The sequence below is a fragment of the Ictidomys tridecemlineatus genome, chromosome 5 (assembly GCF_052094955.1).
Source record: "Ictidomys tridecemlineatus isolate mIctTri1 chromosome 5, mIctTri1.hap1, whole genome shotgun sequence".
NCBI classification, from domain to species: domain Eukaryota; kingdom Metazoa; phylum Chordata; class Mammalia; order Rodentia; family Sciuridae; genus Ictidomys; species Ictidomys tridecemlineatus.
Genome location: NC_135481.1, coordinates 154057672 through 154074605, shown reverse-complemented (window position 1 = coordinate 154074605; position 16934 = coordinate 154057672). Strand labels below are relative to the sequence as shown.

Below are 16934 nucleotides of genomic sequence, written 5' to 3'. Positions count from 1 at the left end.
TGAACAGGGTCAGGTTCTAAATTAAACATGGAAAAGAAAGAAGATAAAGTTCAGAGGCCACCTGTACAATAGCCCTCCTCAAAAACAAAACATCTTACTCAGAACACCTCTGCTCTTCTCTAGCAGAGTCAACTGCAGCCATCTGAGCCTCTGCCTTAGAGCTTTCTCTGCCAGGGAGGGGCTGGCTTAGGTGTCAAGGAGATACTGGTTCTGAGAACCTTCATCCAATGACAGATACAGGAGGATTAAAAATGCTGGCCTTCTGACCCCTCAGAATATAACCTGAGGGTATGCTAACCAGTCTCTGAGGAGTGTCAGCAAGATTGAGTGCAGGTCATTCCCATTGTTCACTATTGCATGCTGCTTCTGTTCCTTCCTGTTTCCCTATATCACTGCCCTTCTGATATTTTCTGGAGTCACCTCTAAATAAGGCACTTGTACTTGAATTTTTATATCTAATTTGTCTTCTGGAGGACTCAACCTAATTGTGGAGCCTAGTTATATTGTAAGGGGAAGCCTGTGGCCTCCTGGGGCTTGCCTGTGTGAAGTCAGGCAGTGAACACACTTTATCTGCTCTTCCTTCATCTCAGTCAGCAGATGTGTTCTGGGGAGGGAAACTCAAGTGGAACTCTTCTGTATTATGCCTGACCTCAGTCTCCATTCACCCCAGAGTTCTGAGGACATTGTCAAGGCAGATCTTATCCTATTCTTTTTCCCACTTCAGGTTAGAGCTTTCTATGTAGCTACATGCAGTACCTATAGGTCGCAACTTTTGCTCACCTCTGTCCTTCAGCTCCCAAGGACTGAAACCTATGCTTCCAGGGCACTAGTTCTCATTTGGTCCTTAGTTAAAGTTGGCCCATCTTACTTGGTACTATGACCATATATAGAGAAGGACTCTTTGCTGAAACCTGAAATGTGGTTGAAGAACTGGAAGCATCTGGGCAGTTCACATGCCCTGGGTTGGTCATTTATAATATACCCCAAACACCTGTGGTTTGGCTTGGGGCCAACCAAACCTTACCACCCATACCCAAGTTCAACTGTGTTAGAATCTACAGTGCTTTGCTTCAGGTTTGGCTATTTAAAACCTCATATCCCCGTGGACCCATTAAATTAGATTAAGAATTGGGATCAAAACTGTTCTATTTACTTTAAAAAAAGGTTTTACTTGTATTGACCCACAGCTGGCAACATTTTCATGTGAACATAGAGGTACCTGAGAGAAATTCAGCATTGGCTTCTTCTCTACTAAGGTCTCATTAGCCTCAGTAACACCAAGGAAGATGCACCAATGGATTCCCATCATTCACGCACCCTTACGGAGATCTTGCTCTTTGGAGGACAGCATGGATGACAGAAGTATTGGTTTTTGCCTTCATGTCATTCTTTTTCCTTAGCTCATAATTTTGGAAAAGAAAAAGGAGAGGATAGAGTAAAAAAAATCGTCTTACATGAGAATGTAAATTAGAATAACCATCATGGAAAATTGGGTAGAACTTCTTCAAAAAATTAGAAATAGAACTACCATGTTTTCCAGTAATCCTGCTATCTGTGTGTGCACCTGGGGTAAGGGGTGGGGTAGAATGTATGTGGAAATCAGTATATCAAATATCTGCACTTGTGTGTTTAGAGCACTATTAAAAACAGAAAAGATAGGGAATCAAACCTGGGTATCTATCAATAGATGAATGGATAAAGAAAATTTCAATATATACATACAGTGGATACATTCAGACATAAAAAATATCTCACCATTTGTTTAACATAGATGATACTGGAAGACTTTATGTTAAATGAGACAGGTAAGGCTCAGAAGATAAAAACCACATGCTTTAATCAAATATGAACCTAAATGTTGATCTCAGAGATGCAGAGGTAGAATAGTGGTAACTGGGGGCTGAGAATGGTGGAAAGAGAGATCCAGGGAGAAGCCAGAGCTCCAATCCTGCAGGATGTATTGAGACAAAAGGGAAATCTGAGTCTTGATTTCCTGAAGTGGAAATTTGGAATGTGCAGAAGTCATCCCATTTAAAGAGTGGTCCTTGTGCATGTACTGTGAGAGCACCTTCCCCTTTCAAGGCTCTAACCCACCTGGCCATACTGTGTCAAAGAAAGCCTTTTAGATTCCAAGATGGCGGGCCAAAGGGAGTCAGCATCCTGTGTCGCTCCCTGACCCAGGTCGGAATACTGCATCTCAGAGAGTGTAAGAGGACCCCTATACAGCTGATTTCCTCAGAAATCACCAGAGCTGTGACCTTTGTGCAGTGTTCAGTGCCTCAGTGTTCAAGTAGGACTCCAGGCCCTGGTGCCTGAAACCCAAAGCCCGAGCAGTTCTAGCTCACGCATGACTCTCAAGCCGCTTAACAGAATCACCTATCAGCACCTCTGCAGAACTTGGGATGGCGCTCTGCTCCCACACAAGTCACTTGGTGACTACTTACCCACAGCACAACGCCATCGCCCAGCTCCCCCCACCTCACCAGACACCCTGTTGCTGGAAGCAGACAAACTCCATCTTGGATAACCTTTCTCACCATATTTGCTGGGGGCAGCTCTCAGCTCTCAGATAGGATCTCCATCTGGCCAGGTACCAGGTATCCAACTCCCCCTGGCCCCCAGCAGTGACCTTGGCACAGTTACCACTCAACACAAAAAACAGCTCCCAGATGGGCAGGTGTGCTGTTTGACCAGGGCACCACCCACCTGGTGTGAGCCTGATTGTAAGAGGGTCCCGCAGGTGGGAACTGCTAAATGAGAGGGGATGGGACTAAAGTTTAGAGCCTAACAGAGAGACCAGGAGCTGGGAAATCTCCAGGCAAGAGAGGGAGACAATACTGGGAGCTCAAGTCAGATGAGCGGACCCATGTCTGTTTTAAGCTGGTTACCTACACCATCCTGAGGGCAGAGACGACAGCTTAAAACAGACAGCCCCAGATGAGAGGAGAAACAGAAAAGAAATGGATCTCTAAAATTAGCAACAACCCTGGTTTCTTCTTTCGAGTATTTTTTTTTCTCTTCTACCCCTCTATCCTCCAGTCCTCAAATCCCCAACATATGTGAAACCAAGAACTTTGCATATACAGAATGTTGTATATGCCTTTTTTTGTCTTTTCTTTTTGTTCTCTTTTTTCTTCTTTTATTTTTCTTTCCCCCTCCAAATTTTACTATTTTAACATATTGTATTTCTCTAAATAAATATGCAGGTTTGTTTTATGTACTCTACTGTCTTCCCACATACATGTCTACCCTAAATTACTTCCTGTCTATTCTCTTGCTACTAACCCTCTTCATTAGATTTCTCTTTCACATTTCCTAAGATATACTATTCTATACTCTTACATCTTTCCCCCTCAGCATATCATCCTACACCCCACCCCAGTTTATTGTCCCCTGTAAACCTTTTTATGAAACTACTAATTATATTTTAGATAACAATTGAATCCAACATTTCTGTACATTGAGTCTAAACTGTAAATGTCTTAATATAACAAATTGTTCATAGGTGATATATTGTTGATATTGGGATCAGCTAATATTGTCCTTCCCCACAAAGGAGGGATCTTGGAACCCAAAAGGAACACTACAAAGCTATGGAGTAATCACACCCCAGACTCACAGAGTTGGAAAGGAAGACACAGTAAGCAACATGAAAAGACAGGGTATAAAGTACCAGAAACAAATCAATACACCACATCATTAGAATCATTGGCAGCCATAGCAGAAGAAATGACAGAGAAAGAGTTCAGGATATACATGGTTAAAATGTTCTATGAACTCAAGGAAGATATAAGAGAGCAAATACAAACAATGAAAGATCACTTTGAAAAGGAGTTACATAAACAAATCCAAGAAGCAAAAGATCACCTCAACAGGGAAATAGAGGTTCTAAAAAAAAAAAAAAAACCAAACAGAAGTCCTTGAAATGAAAGAAGCAATAACCCAAATTAAAAGCTCAACTGAAAGGGCTGGGGTTGTGGCTCAGTGGTAGAGTGCTCACCTAGCATGCATGAGGCACTGGGTTCAATCCTCAGCACCACATAAATGTAAAATAAAGATATTGTGTCCACCTAAAACTTAAGAATCAATACTTTTTTAAAGAAAAAAAAAAGCTCAAATGAAAGCATCGCCAACATAGTAGACCACTTAGAAGATAGGATATCAGACAATGAAGATAAAATATATAATCTTAAAAAGAACATAGACCTCACAGTGATAATGGTGATAAGCAGAATATTCAAGAAATATGGGATAGCATAAAGAGACCAAATTTAAGAGTTATTGGGATATAGGAAGGCATAGAGGTCCAAACCAAAGAAATGAACAATCTATTCAATGAAGTAATATCAGAAAACTTTTCAAACATGAAGAATGAATTGGAAATCCAAATTCAAGAAGCCTACAAATGTACAAAATTACAACAGATCCACACCAATGCACAATATAAGAAAAGTGCCCAACAGACAGAATAAGGAGATAATATTAAAAGCCTTGAGAGAAAGGAATCAGATTACATATAAGGGAAAACCAATTAGGATAATAGCAGATTGTTCAACACAGACCTTGGAGACTAAAAGATATATCAAGCTCTGAAAGAAAATGAGTGCCAACCAAGAATCTTGTATCCAGCAAAATTAAGCTTCAGATTTGAAGATGAAATAAAAACCTCCCATGATAAACAAAAGTTAAAAGAATTTATAGCTAGAAAATCAGCACTATACAAAACATCCTTGGAAAAATATTCCATGAATAAGAAACAAAAAACAACAATGAAAAGCTAATCAAAGAAGAAAATGAAGTCAAGTTAAATAACAAAACCAAATATGGCTGGAAATACAAACCATATCTCAATAATAGCCCTGAATGTTAATGGCTTAAACTCACCAATCAAAAGACACAAGCTACCAGACTGGATTAAAAAAAAAACAGCAATATGCTGCTTCCAGGAGACTCATATGATAGGAAAATATATACACAGACTGAAGGTGCAAGGTTGGGACAAATCATACCACTCACATGGACTGCAGAATCAAGCAGGGGTTTCCATTCTCACATCAAATAAAGTAGACTTCAAGTCAAAGATAATAAAAAGGGATAAAGCTGGACATTATATGCTGCTCAAGGGAACCATACATCAACAAGACATAACATTCATAAATATATATGCCTCAAATAATGGTGCAGCTATGTTCATCAAAGAACTTCTTTTCAAGTTCAAGAGTCAAATTGATCACAACACAATAATCTTGGTGACTTTAACACACCTCTTTTATCACTGGATAGATCTTCCAAACAAAAGTTGAATAAAGAAACTATAGAACTCAATAATACAATTAATAGGGCTGGGGATGTGGCTCAAGCGGTAGCGCGCTCGCCTGGCATGCGTGCGGCCCGGGTTCGATCCTCAGCACCACATACTAACAAAGATGTTGTGTCTGCTGAGAACTAAAAAATAAATATTAAAAAAAAATTTAAAAAAATACAATTAATAACTTAGACTTAACTTACATATATAGAATATTTCAACCTTCATCAGGTGGATGCACTTTCTTCTCAGCAGCACATATAGATCCTTCTCTAAAATAGACCATATACTATGTCACAAAGCAACTCTTAGCAAATACAAAGATACTACCATACATTTTATCAGATTGTAATAGAATGAAATTGGAAATCAAAATAAAAAATAAAAATTTCTCCATCACCTGGAGACTAAACAATATGCTACTGGATGAACAATAGGTTACAGAAGACATCAAGGAGGAGATTAAAAAATTCTTAGAGGTAAATGAGAACATAGACACAACATATCGAAATCTCTGGGACACTATGAAAGCAGTACTAAGAGAAAAGTTCTTTGAATGGAATTCACTCCTTAAAAGAAGAAAAAGTCAACAAATAAATGACCTCACTTTACATCTCAAAGCCCTAGAAAAAGAAGAACAAATCAACAGCAAAAGCAGTAGAAGGCAATAAATAATTAAAATTAGAGCTGAAATTAATGAAATCAAAGAAATGATTGAAAAAACTGACAAAAAGTTGGTTCTTTGAAAAAAAAAATTGACAGAGCCTTAGCTATGCTAACGAAGAGAAGGAGAGAAAACTCAAAATTACCAGCATATGTGTTGAAAAAGGTAATATCACAACAAACATACAGAAATACAGAAATACAGAGGATAATTAGAAATTATTTTAAAAACTTGTACTCCAGTAAATAGAAGACATTGAAGGCATTGACAAATTTCTTAAGTCACATGATTTTCCCAGATTGAATCAGGAATATATACATAATTTAAACAGACCAATATCGAGTGAGGAAATAGAAGACACCATCAGAAGCTTACCAACCAAGAAAAGACCACAACAGGATGAATGACAGCAGAGTTCTACAAGCCCTTTAAAGAAGAACTAATACCAATACTCTACAATTTATTTCAGGAAATAGAGAAAGAGGCAGTACTTCCAAACTCATTATATGAGGCCAATATCACCCTAATCCCCAAACCAGGCAAAGACACATCAAAGAAAGAAAACTTCAGACCAATAACTCTAATGAACATAGATGCAAAAATTCTCAATAAAATTCTGGCAAATTGAATACAAAAACATATCAAAAAGATTGTGCACCATGATCAAGTGGGATTCATCCCAGGGATACAAGGTTGGTTCAACATATGGAAATCAATAAATGTAATTTATCACATCAATAGACTCAAAGATAAAAATCATATGATCATCTCAATAGACACCAGAAAAAGCATTTGACAAAATACAGCATGCTTTCATGTTCAAAACACCAGAAAAACTAGGGATGCTAAGAATATTTCTCAATATTGTAAAGGCTGTCTATTCTAAGCCTCAGGCCAACATCATTCTAAATGGAGAAACATTGAAGGAATTCCCTCTAAAAACTGGAACAAGACAGGGATGCCCTCTTTCACCACTTTTATTCAACATAGTTCTTGAAACATTGGCCAGAGCAATTAGATAGATGAAAGAAATTAAAGGGATATGTATAAAAAAGAACTTAAATTATCATTATTCAATGACAATATGATTCTATACCTAGAAGACCCAAAAAGCTTTACCAGAAAACTTATAGAACTAGTAAATGAATTCAGAAAGTAGCAGGATATAAAATCAAAACCCATAAATCAAAGGCATTTCTGTATATCAGTGACAAATCCTCTGAGAAGGAAATGAGGAAAAACTGTCACATTTATAATAACCCCGCTCCCCCCAAAAAAAGATACTTGGGAATCAACTTAATGAAAGAGGTAAAAGATCCATACAATGAAAACTACAGAACCCTAAAGACAGAAATCAAAGAAGACCTTAGAAGATGGAGTGATCTACCTTGCTCTTGGATAGGCAGAAATAATATTATCAAAATGACCATATTACCAAAAACACTATACAGATTTAATGCAATTCTGATTAAAATCCCAATGGTATTCCTCATAGAAACAGATAAAGCAATCATGAAACTCATTTGGAAAAATAAGAGACCCAGAATAAATAAAACAATCCTTAGCAGGAAGAGTGAAGCAGGTGGCATCACTATACCAGACCTTAAAATATACTACAGAGCAATAGTAACAACAACAACAACAACAACAACAACAAAAACCCAGCATGGTATTGGCACCAAACGGACTGGTAGACCAATGGTACAGAATAGAGGACGTATGTGTGAAAAGTCAAAGTACATTCTACTGTCATATGTAACTATAAAGAACAAATAGAGAATTAAAAAACCCCAAATCCACAGTGATATGTATATTCAGGTTAATAACTATTATGATTTCTTTGATTGTTTCTTTTACCTTACTACAGTCCTCAATCTGTAGCCTGACCTCTGACCCAGGTTCCGCCTGGGTTCACCAGTGCTCAGGAGAAAGTGACCTGATGCTGAATGAATGGCATTTTTATGTCCCCAAGCTCCATTTCTGTCCCTGACTGCCCTCAATGTGGGGTTCCAGTGTTATCATCCTCTTGCTAAAAGCCAATATCCACACTGGCTAGCAGCAGCTGTCAACCCCTATTTGTTTTTCTCTCTCCCTGTGAGGAGGACGTTCTGCCAGTGCAGCAGGCCCAGAGCTACAAGTCAGTATGAAAGCAAAGACTGAGAGCATTTGTTATGCCTTCTCCCTCAGGCCTCGGGCCAGGAATTCTCAAGCAGGTTCTGAGCCTGTCCCATGATCTCTCGTAGCTGTACCTTTACATTATACACTGTGCTTCGCATTCTCCCATCCTTTTTGTCTCTGGCCCTCCTTGCCTGGTTGCCTTCCACTATACCTCTTGAGCTTGATCCTTGTGTCAGCATCTGCTTCCAGAGCATCTATATCAAGGCACCTCTACCTCCTGAAGGCACTCGGGTGCAAGTGTGGCTGGAACTCAGGTCAGGAGACACTCCCTCTCATTGCTGGTCCAGCCCAACCCATCCTGCCTGGTTCCTGTCCCTCCCTACTGTTTAAAAATCACATTCAAGAGTTTTGACTGGAGGAGGCGAGGACACATGTTGGAAGGGACAGGGTGTGATGGCAGAGAGGAGGCTCACAGGGAGGAGTTTGGTGGCCCAGCAGATAAGATTATAGGCTTTGGTAGGACTGGAATTGGCAAGTGTAAAGGCAGGGGTTGCCTGTGCCTGCACCAAGCTATTTCCAGCTGGGAGAATGGTTCTGCCCTGGGTCCCGCTGCTGCTTCTCTTAGGTCGCCAGCTCCTGGCGAGTCCTATCTTATACAGAGCAGAAACAACTAAGCCAGAAGACCCAATTGTCAAGGATCAGTACTTCCCTCCTACATTGGAGTTTGCCGTGTACAAATTTAACCGTCTCAATGAAGACCAGTTTGCTTACAAGTTGTTGAAAATCCTGAATGCCAAGAAAGTGGACGTGAGTGATTTATCCTCTCCTCTCTTGCCCCCTGCACCTGCCACTCAGTGAGAGACCATGGGGGTGGGGGGTATCGTTAATGAATCTTTATTTTTTTTAAACATTTGTAGTTCATACTTTGGTTAAATATGACCTACTTCATTTAGTTTTAGTATTTAGAATGTGTTTGACTTAGAAATTCTTTTAAATTAGGTAAATGTTTACTCATGTACCAACTTTTTCATGTTTGTGAAATGATTTAAATGAATTATTTGAATAAGATTAAATGACTAAAAAAAGAAAATGTCCATAGATACAGACTGATAAAATATGTCAAACATAATATTTTTTAAAAAGATAATTAGGAAAAGTGAAAGAGTTAAAAAAAATACGAGAGAGAGAGAGAGAGAGAGAGAGAGAGAGAGAGAGAGAGAGAGAGAGAATGAATTGAAGGAAAAATTGGATCCACCATCAGACTCAAGAGCCACTGTGGGCTCAGCTCCCTTTTCTGATTTCTCGCTGCTCTGGACTCCTAAGTGTGTCTCTACATAGTAAATTGACATTATCAGTCGCTGCCTTTGGCTATTCTTATTCATCCTAAAATGTTCTTCCTTAAAAGAAATCTCTACAGAGCGCCCCTTGGAGTACGTTTTATCTCCTTTAATGGAGCACTTCTGGTTTCATCAGGGAGAGCGTCACTCTTCCTCCGCTCTGACAGCCTGTAAGAAGGGCAGAGGGACTCCAACCCCACAGAGAGCGGAAGCCTCCGTGGCAGCTCGGGTGCAGCATCCCGGCTGGTTGTGCTGCCCTGTGCCTTCTCAGTCTGGAGCCTGACCTCTGGCCCTGGCAGATGGAGGGTCATTTTGGTGGGTTGGGAAGAATGGATGGATGGGGTGGGCTGACATGGACTGTAAGGAAGTAGAATGGAGTGGGATTAAGTGAAAGAACAAATTGAAAATATGCACTTTTAAAGAGGAACCAGAAGTTGTTTTCCATCTGATGCTGTTGTTCCAGCCATGTGTTGCCCATGCGTAGCAGGACCACTGGCAGCAATTTTCTTGCTGCAGCTCAGAGCAAAGCCTAGACAACATGTCATAGAGGAGGCTCCTTCTTTTGGGACTGAGATGATCCGTCAAGGACTTGGAGAGCCATTGCCACGCCAAGCACATGGCACCTGTCTTCTGGGAATGCAGTCTTAGGTTCAGATGCTTCCTGAGAGTGAGGCTGGTATCTCAGTATGGTAGAGTGGGGGCGAGAGAGGTGGAAATGGGTGACACATTAGTGTGTGTGAATCAGACTCTATCATCCCCAAGCCTCCACCAGGCCCATTTGCTCCTGACTCTTAATTTCTGATCTAGAGAAAATGCCCTGGTTTTCAGTCAGCAGATGGGTGACCTAAAAAAATAGAGGATTCTCGTCTCTCTCCAGATTGAACCCAATCACACAATCAAATTGTTGCCAAGGACAATAAGGAGGGTCATTTACTTTAGTCTCTTTGTGCTGGCAGGTGGATTCTCCATTGGTTTTCGCCATGAATGTGAAGCTGGGCAGAACCAAGTGTTACAAATTTGAGGACAACATTGACAACTGCCCTTTTCAAGATACCCTAGGGCGGAAAAGGGTAAAATGGAATGCCAGCCTTCCATGTGGGCTCTGTTTGTGCATGAAGTGGGGTGTCGGAGCAACTCACAATGTCACTTTTAGGGACCTAGAGGAGTGAACCAGCAGCAGGCCCCAGCAGGCCACCCTGTGTAAGCCTCAAGGGGAGCTCATCTCACAGGCTTCTCGTGGGTCCGCTGAAGAGCCTTGGCCAACCTGAGTTCCCAACTCTGGCCACTCATGCCATTGTAGCTGCCTGCTTCCTGGGACACATGGCCTTCAGACTGCTCATGTTCCCCTTGGTCCTTGTCTTTTGGGCCTGAGTAGACAATGTCCTTTACCTGGTCTCCATTTCTCCACTCCCCTGCCTTTGGGAAGTGTGTGCTGATAGTATTCCAATATTGCTTTTACCTGAATGTGCCGTTTTTAAGGGCCCTCTATACTGCCCCTGAGCTTGGGGGTTGGCAGGTGAGAAGAGCCCACTACCCTCCTTCCCAGGCTCTGTCTTGGGCTCTCATGAGCTGTAGCACCTGTTTGGGGTATAAGGATAAGGTAAAACCCATCTCTATGAATAACCCTTCCTATAATTAGTAAACCTTCTTATCAGAGGCTTCACCAGCATATGACCGAGTTGAATATGTTTGAAAGCTGCTAACACTGAGATGAAGCATCCCACTTGAGCTGTTAGGGTCTTTTTTTTTTAATACTTATTTTTTATTTATTGGCGGACACAACATCTTTGTTTGTATGTGATACTGAGGATCGAACCCGGTCCGCACGCATGCCAGGCGAGCGCGCTACCGCTTGAGCCGCATCCCCAGCCCAAGCTGTTAGGGTCTTAAATCACACAGAGAAATCTTGGTAGTTCTTCTGGAGGTCACTGACTATGGAGGGGAGATTGATGTAAGTATGCTTGGGTCAAGATCATGCTTCTGACCCAGACACAGGTCAGGACTCTCCCAGTTTTCAGACTGGTGATCCCAACCGAGGGCACATGTCCCTTTCCCTCACCTGCTGACCTACCAAAGGGATAAGTCTGAGACTGACCTTAAGATGCACCACAAACCTTCTCATCCTCCTCCACTCACCGCACCTTTGTTTTCTTGTTCCCTCAGACCCTCAACTGCTTCTTCGTAGTCAGTACCTATCCTTGGAGAACAGCTTTCGAACTCCTGAAAAATGTGTGTACGTACTGACCCCTTTGACTGGGATACAGACAAAAGCCTATCCACATGCTTCTCTCCTCCGATGAATACCAGCACTTCTCTCAAGGTGGCACTTTAATGGCTAAGCATGTGTAGGCTTGCTTGTTCCTGACCAAGTATGTGGATATTATCTAAGAAAATACACACTGCTCCAGTTTCATCACACCAAATAATTCATTAAACATTGGCATTTCTAAAACTTTGCATGCTGTGGTTCTGGAGACAGTGGCCTGGGAAGTTGATGGGGACTTCCCAGTGAACTCTGGGTTGCTAGGATCCTCCCGTTTCCCAACCTGGACCTTCTGAGTCTGCCACTGGTGGCCTCTGTGCTGCTGTGTCAGAGATCATGAACCACGATCCATTAGGTCAGAGGCACAATAACTATGTCCTCCCAGATTACAAGACATACAGAAGGTTTCCAGAGGGGACTACAGAGCCCTCACAATAGATATGGCCTCTGATCTTCAGGGACTGAGTCACATGCCTTCCTTGGTCCCATGCCAGGTTTGGTATATGAAGGAAGAACCTCCATCTTAACCCTCAAAGTGTAGTCCTAGCCCTAATCTCTTCAGATACACATCCTGGAAGCCTCTCAGAAGTATAGGACTTCAGGGATACCTGTCCCTTGGAAAAAGTCTTTGACAGATCCCTGGCATAGTATATGTGATTTAGAATGGAGCCTAAATAATACATAAAAGTGTAGGATCAGTTTGAAGAAGAAACTATTTGCTAGTTTTGAGGATCAAGCTACTTGCTCTCTGCCTGAAAGGGGGTCTAGTTGCCAAGGTTACACCCCCAGTGTTTCCCTTCATCCTACTGTGCCCCACCTTTTATGCCGTCTCCCAATAGTCCATTCAGCTATCAAAGGATTAATCTACTGTTGAGGTCAGAGCCATCACGATCCAGTCATTTTCCAAAGGTCCTGTCTCTGGACATAGTTGGAGATTGGGCATCAAGTCTTTAAAACAACAGCCGTTGGGGACAATCCAGATCTAAACGATAATGTTCTGCTCTTGACCCTCCCCAAATTTACGACCTCCTCACTCTGCAAAAATAAGTTCATCTTGAAGAGTTCCCATAATCTTAAAACTTTTAGCCTTACTCAATAGTCCAAGTCCATGGACTCCTCTGAGATCCAAGACAAACTCTTAAGTGTAAGCTAAACAAAATCAAAAGCAATTTACACATAACTAAACATGCAATGGTCCAGTAACCATTTCCATTCCAAAAAGGAGGAATGGGGGAATAAAAAGAAGCGATGGGGTATTTCTCACCCTGCACACTCAAAGTGAATCAAAGAACTAGAAATTAGATCAGAAACCCAACTAGCAGAAAATGTAGGCCCCACACTCCAACTTATTGGTTCAAGAACTGACTTCCTTAACAAGACTCCTAAGGCACAAGAAGTAAAATCAAGAATTAATAAATGGTATGGCACCAAACTAAAAAGCTTCTTCACAACAAAGGAAACAATCAAAGAATGTGAATAGAGAGCCTACAGAATGGGAGAAAATATTTTCCACCTGCACCTCAGATAAAGTGTTAATTTCCAGGATGTGTAAAGAACTCATAAAACCTAGCACCAAGGGGGGGGGGAGCAAATACAAATAGCCTGACCAATAAATGGGCTAAGAAACTGAACATGCACTTCTCAAAAGAAGAAATACAATCAATCAACACATACATGAAAAAATGTTCAACCTCTCTAGCAATTAGAGAAATTCAAATTAAAATTACACCAAGAGTTCATCTTAGTCCCTTCAGAATGGAGATTATCAAGAATATAAGTAGCAGTAAATGTTGGCGAGGATGTAGGGGAAAAGGTCAACTCATACATGGTTTGTGGGATTGCAATTGGTGCAACCACTCTGGAAAGCAGTATGGAGAGTCTTTAGAACCCTGGGAATGGAACCTTCATTTGACCCAGGTATCCCATTTCCCCTGTCATATACCCAAAGGAGTTAAAATCAGGATACTATAGTGACGCAGCCACATTAATGTTTATAGCAGCTCAATACACAACAGCTAAGCTACAGAACCAGCCTAGGTGCCCTTCAACAGATAAAAGGATAAAGAAAATGTGATACAAACACACACAGTGGTATTTTACTTAGCCATAAAGAAGAATGAAATTATGGCATTTGCCAGCAAATGGATGAAACTGGAGACTATCATACTAAGTGAAATAAGCCAATCCCCCCAAAACAAAAATCTGAATGTTCTCTCTGATATGTGAATGCTAGCACATAATAAGGTGGGCAGAGAAGAATAGAAATTTATTGGATTATACAAAGTATAATGAGGGGAAGGGAGGAGGATAGGATTAGGAAGAACAATATGTTCATATATAAATACATGACCAGAATAACTCCATATCATGTACAACCACAAGAATGGTTATACTCCTTGAATGTATACTATGTCAAAATACATTCTGCTATCAATAATAAGAAGAAAAACAAAATAACAGGCACTTCTCAGAAGAAGAAATATGAATAGTCAACAAATATAAGAAAACATTTCTAGCAATTAAAGAAATTAACATTAATGCTACACCAAGATTTTATCTAACTCGACTCAGAATGGCAATTATCAAGAATACAAGTAATAATAAATGTTGGTGAGTATGTGGGGAAAAGGGTACACTCATACATTGCTAATGGGGAAGGGTACACTCATACATTGCTAGTGGGACTGCAAATTGGTATAACCACTCTGGAAAGCAGTATGGAGTTTACTCAAAAAATTAGGAATGGAACCATCATTTGACCCAGTTATCTCACTCCTCAATATATATCCAAAGGAGTAAAAATCAGTATATTACAGTGAAACAGCCACAGTTCAACTCACAATAGCTAATCTATGAAACCAACTTAGATACTCTTCAATAGATGAATGAATAAAGAAATTGTGGTATATATACACAATAGAGTATTACTCAGCCATAAAGAAAAAAAAATGATTTTATGACATTTGTCAGTAAATAGATGGATCTGGAGACTATCATGCCAAGTCCACCAAAAACAAAGGTCAAATGTTTTCTGTGATATGTGGAAGCTACCCACAATAAGGGAAGGAAGAAGAAGAAGATTATATGTTTAGTAGGTTAGACAAAGGGGAATGAAAGGAAGAGAGAAGGGATAGGAAAAGGAGAGAGTGGAATTAATCTGAAATAATTTTCCTATGTACTTATATGAATATGCCATAGTGAATCCCACCATCATGTACATCCATAAAAATGGTCCTCACTAGAATAAGATATATTCCATGCTATATAATTATATCAACATGAATTATACTGTCATGTATAACTAAAAAGAAGGAATTAAAAAAAAAAAGAAGGAATGGGTCCCAAACATGATGGAAACCCAGCAGGGCAAACCTTAAGTCCTGTAGCTCCACATCTGGCATCCAGAGCATGTGGAAGCTATATGCACCCATGGGATTAGGGAAATCCTGAACCTATGGCCTTGCAGTTTGCAAGCCACATGACCTCTATCTTTGGCTGGCACTGCTTGCTTTCTGTAGCTTACCTTAGCAGATGTTCTACATTATTGCTATCTAACTTCTTGGGAATTTATTGCAGCTTCAAATTCATTCTAACAGCTTAATTTATTCCCCTCTTAGTGGCTGCCTGTGGGCAGTCTGATTGTGGGACACTGCCTGGTCTCTCAGGCTTTCCTTTGATATCCTCTTGGAAGCCTCTCTGACCCCATAACTCTTGCATTTTTCTTGCTTGCCAAAGCAGCAAAAAATGGATGATTCCATGGGCAACTGTCAGCAGGAGCAGTAACTGAGCCATTTGGACCATGACTATAGCAACCTCTGAATTCCTGGGTAACTGAGTATGGTGAAACGAATCCTGGGGAAACAATTTTCTAAACCACCATGTGAGAGCAGAATGCACTCTTTCAAAACAAAGTGTTTCAAATGCATTTTCTGTTTTACAGCCTGAGGCCTGGGATGGGTTGAGCATTGCTGAATCTTGAAAGCTCCTGAGGCATCTTTCTTATTGACTGGGCACAAAATATTTGGTTTCTCCTTAGTGCAACTAGTTTCTTCAGCAACGACACCTTTCTTATACCCAATTTTATATGTACTTTTCTGGTAAAACTGCAAATTAAAAAAAATAAAAACAAAACTTGTTTTACTTTTCTTCTCCTGATTATCACAGTAAACCTGACTACAAGCTGCCTGTACTGACTTTTCCCTGCCTAAATACTATACTGCATTGAAATTTTATCTATCAGATTAATTAGTTTGTAGTCTTTAAATTTAGCTTCATGCAAAAATCTCAGGGCATGACAGAAAATGTTGAAAAGTTCTTTCCCATAATGTAATACGAACAGCCTCTAGTTAATATTGACTCCTCATTTAAAACCTCATGAGCACAGTATTTATTGTCCAAATCCCTAATGAGATTCTGGTCATCTGAAATCACACCAGGTTTGTCCATTATATTCTGCTTACAGCATTCTACAGTTTCTCAAGCCTGCATCTCTAAACTTTTCTAAATTCCTCCCCAAAACTTGTTCCAAAGGGTTCTGAACTATACAGTCAGGCATACTCTCAACTCCTACACAAAACTAGTACACATTTTCTATGTTAACCAGTTTTTCATTGCTGTAAAAAATAATCTCACATTAAAAATTTAAAGGAGGAAAGACTTTTTGGCTCATGATTTCAGAAGTTTCAGTGGATGTTTGTCTGGCTCCGTTTCTCTGCTCCTGGGTTGGGACAGAGCATCATGGCAGAAGGCCTTGACAGAGCAAAGATGCTCCTCTCAGTACAACCATAAAAGAGGGAGAGACAGAAAACAGTTAGATAGATAGATGGATAAACAGCTTCATAGATTGAAGGGTGATGTCACTGCTAGATCTCATTGGATTAAGATAAGGTCCCCAAGGGCATGCCTGAGTGACATACTTCCTCCAATATGTGATTCAGCCACATTAATGTTTATAGCAGCTCCATACACAACAGCTAAGCTACAGAACCAACCTAGGTGCCCTCCTACCTACAGTTTCCACCACTTCTTGGTAGTCCATTCCGTTATAAGTTGATTATCCATTTTGAGATCAAGCCTTCATGATCCAATCATTTTCCAAAGACAGTTCTGTGTGGGGATTGAGCCTTCAAGACATAAACTCTTGGAGGAGATTCCAGTTCCAAACCATAACAATTATCTTTAGGTCAGGCAGCACACCACACTTCGTCTGCACCTTCTTTTGCCTGGCCAGTGGGCTGTGCAGGAAGG

General features: G+C 40.5%; 1 protein-coding gene across 1 annotated transcript; it reads left to right on the top strand.

Moving 5' to 3' along the window:
- Window positions 1-8603: 8603 nt before the first annotated feature.
- On the top strand, window positions 8604-11860 carry LOC120886657 (cystatin-9-like). The gene is made up of 3 exons (XM_040275801.2): window positions 8604-8894; window positions 10381-10494; window positions 11588-11860. Exons 1-3 carry the CDS (start codon window positions 8676-8678, stop codon window positions 11666-11668), a joined length of 414 nt encoding a protein of 137 aa, XP_040131735.1. The 5' UTR covers window positions 8604-8675; the 3' UTR covers window positions 11669-11860.
- The last annotated feature ends 5074 nt before the right edge of the window (window positions 11861-16934 follow it).

Bases quoted from the DNA above. Each gene is read 5' to 3' on its own strand.
- LOC120886657 (XM_040275801.2), top strand. From the start codon at position 8,676: ATGGTTCTGCCCTGGGTCCCGCTGCTGCTTCTCTTAGGTCGCCAGCTC. The intron at 8,895-10,380 runs GTGAGTGATTTA...TTGTGCTGGCAG, and splicing joins TGAATGCCAAGAAAGTGGAC to GTGGATTCTCCATTGGTTTT. The intron at 10,495-11,587 runs GTAAAATGGAAT...TTGTTCCCTCAG, and splicing joins ATACCCTAGGGCGGAAAAGG to ACCCTCAACTGCTTCTTCGT.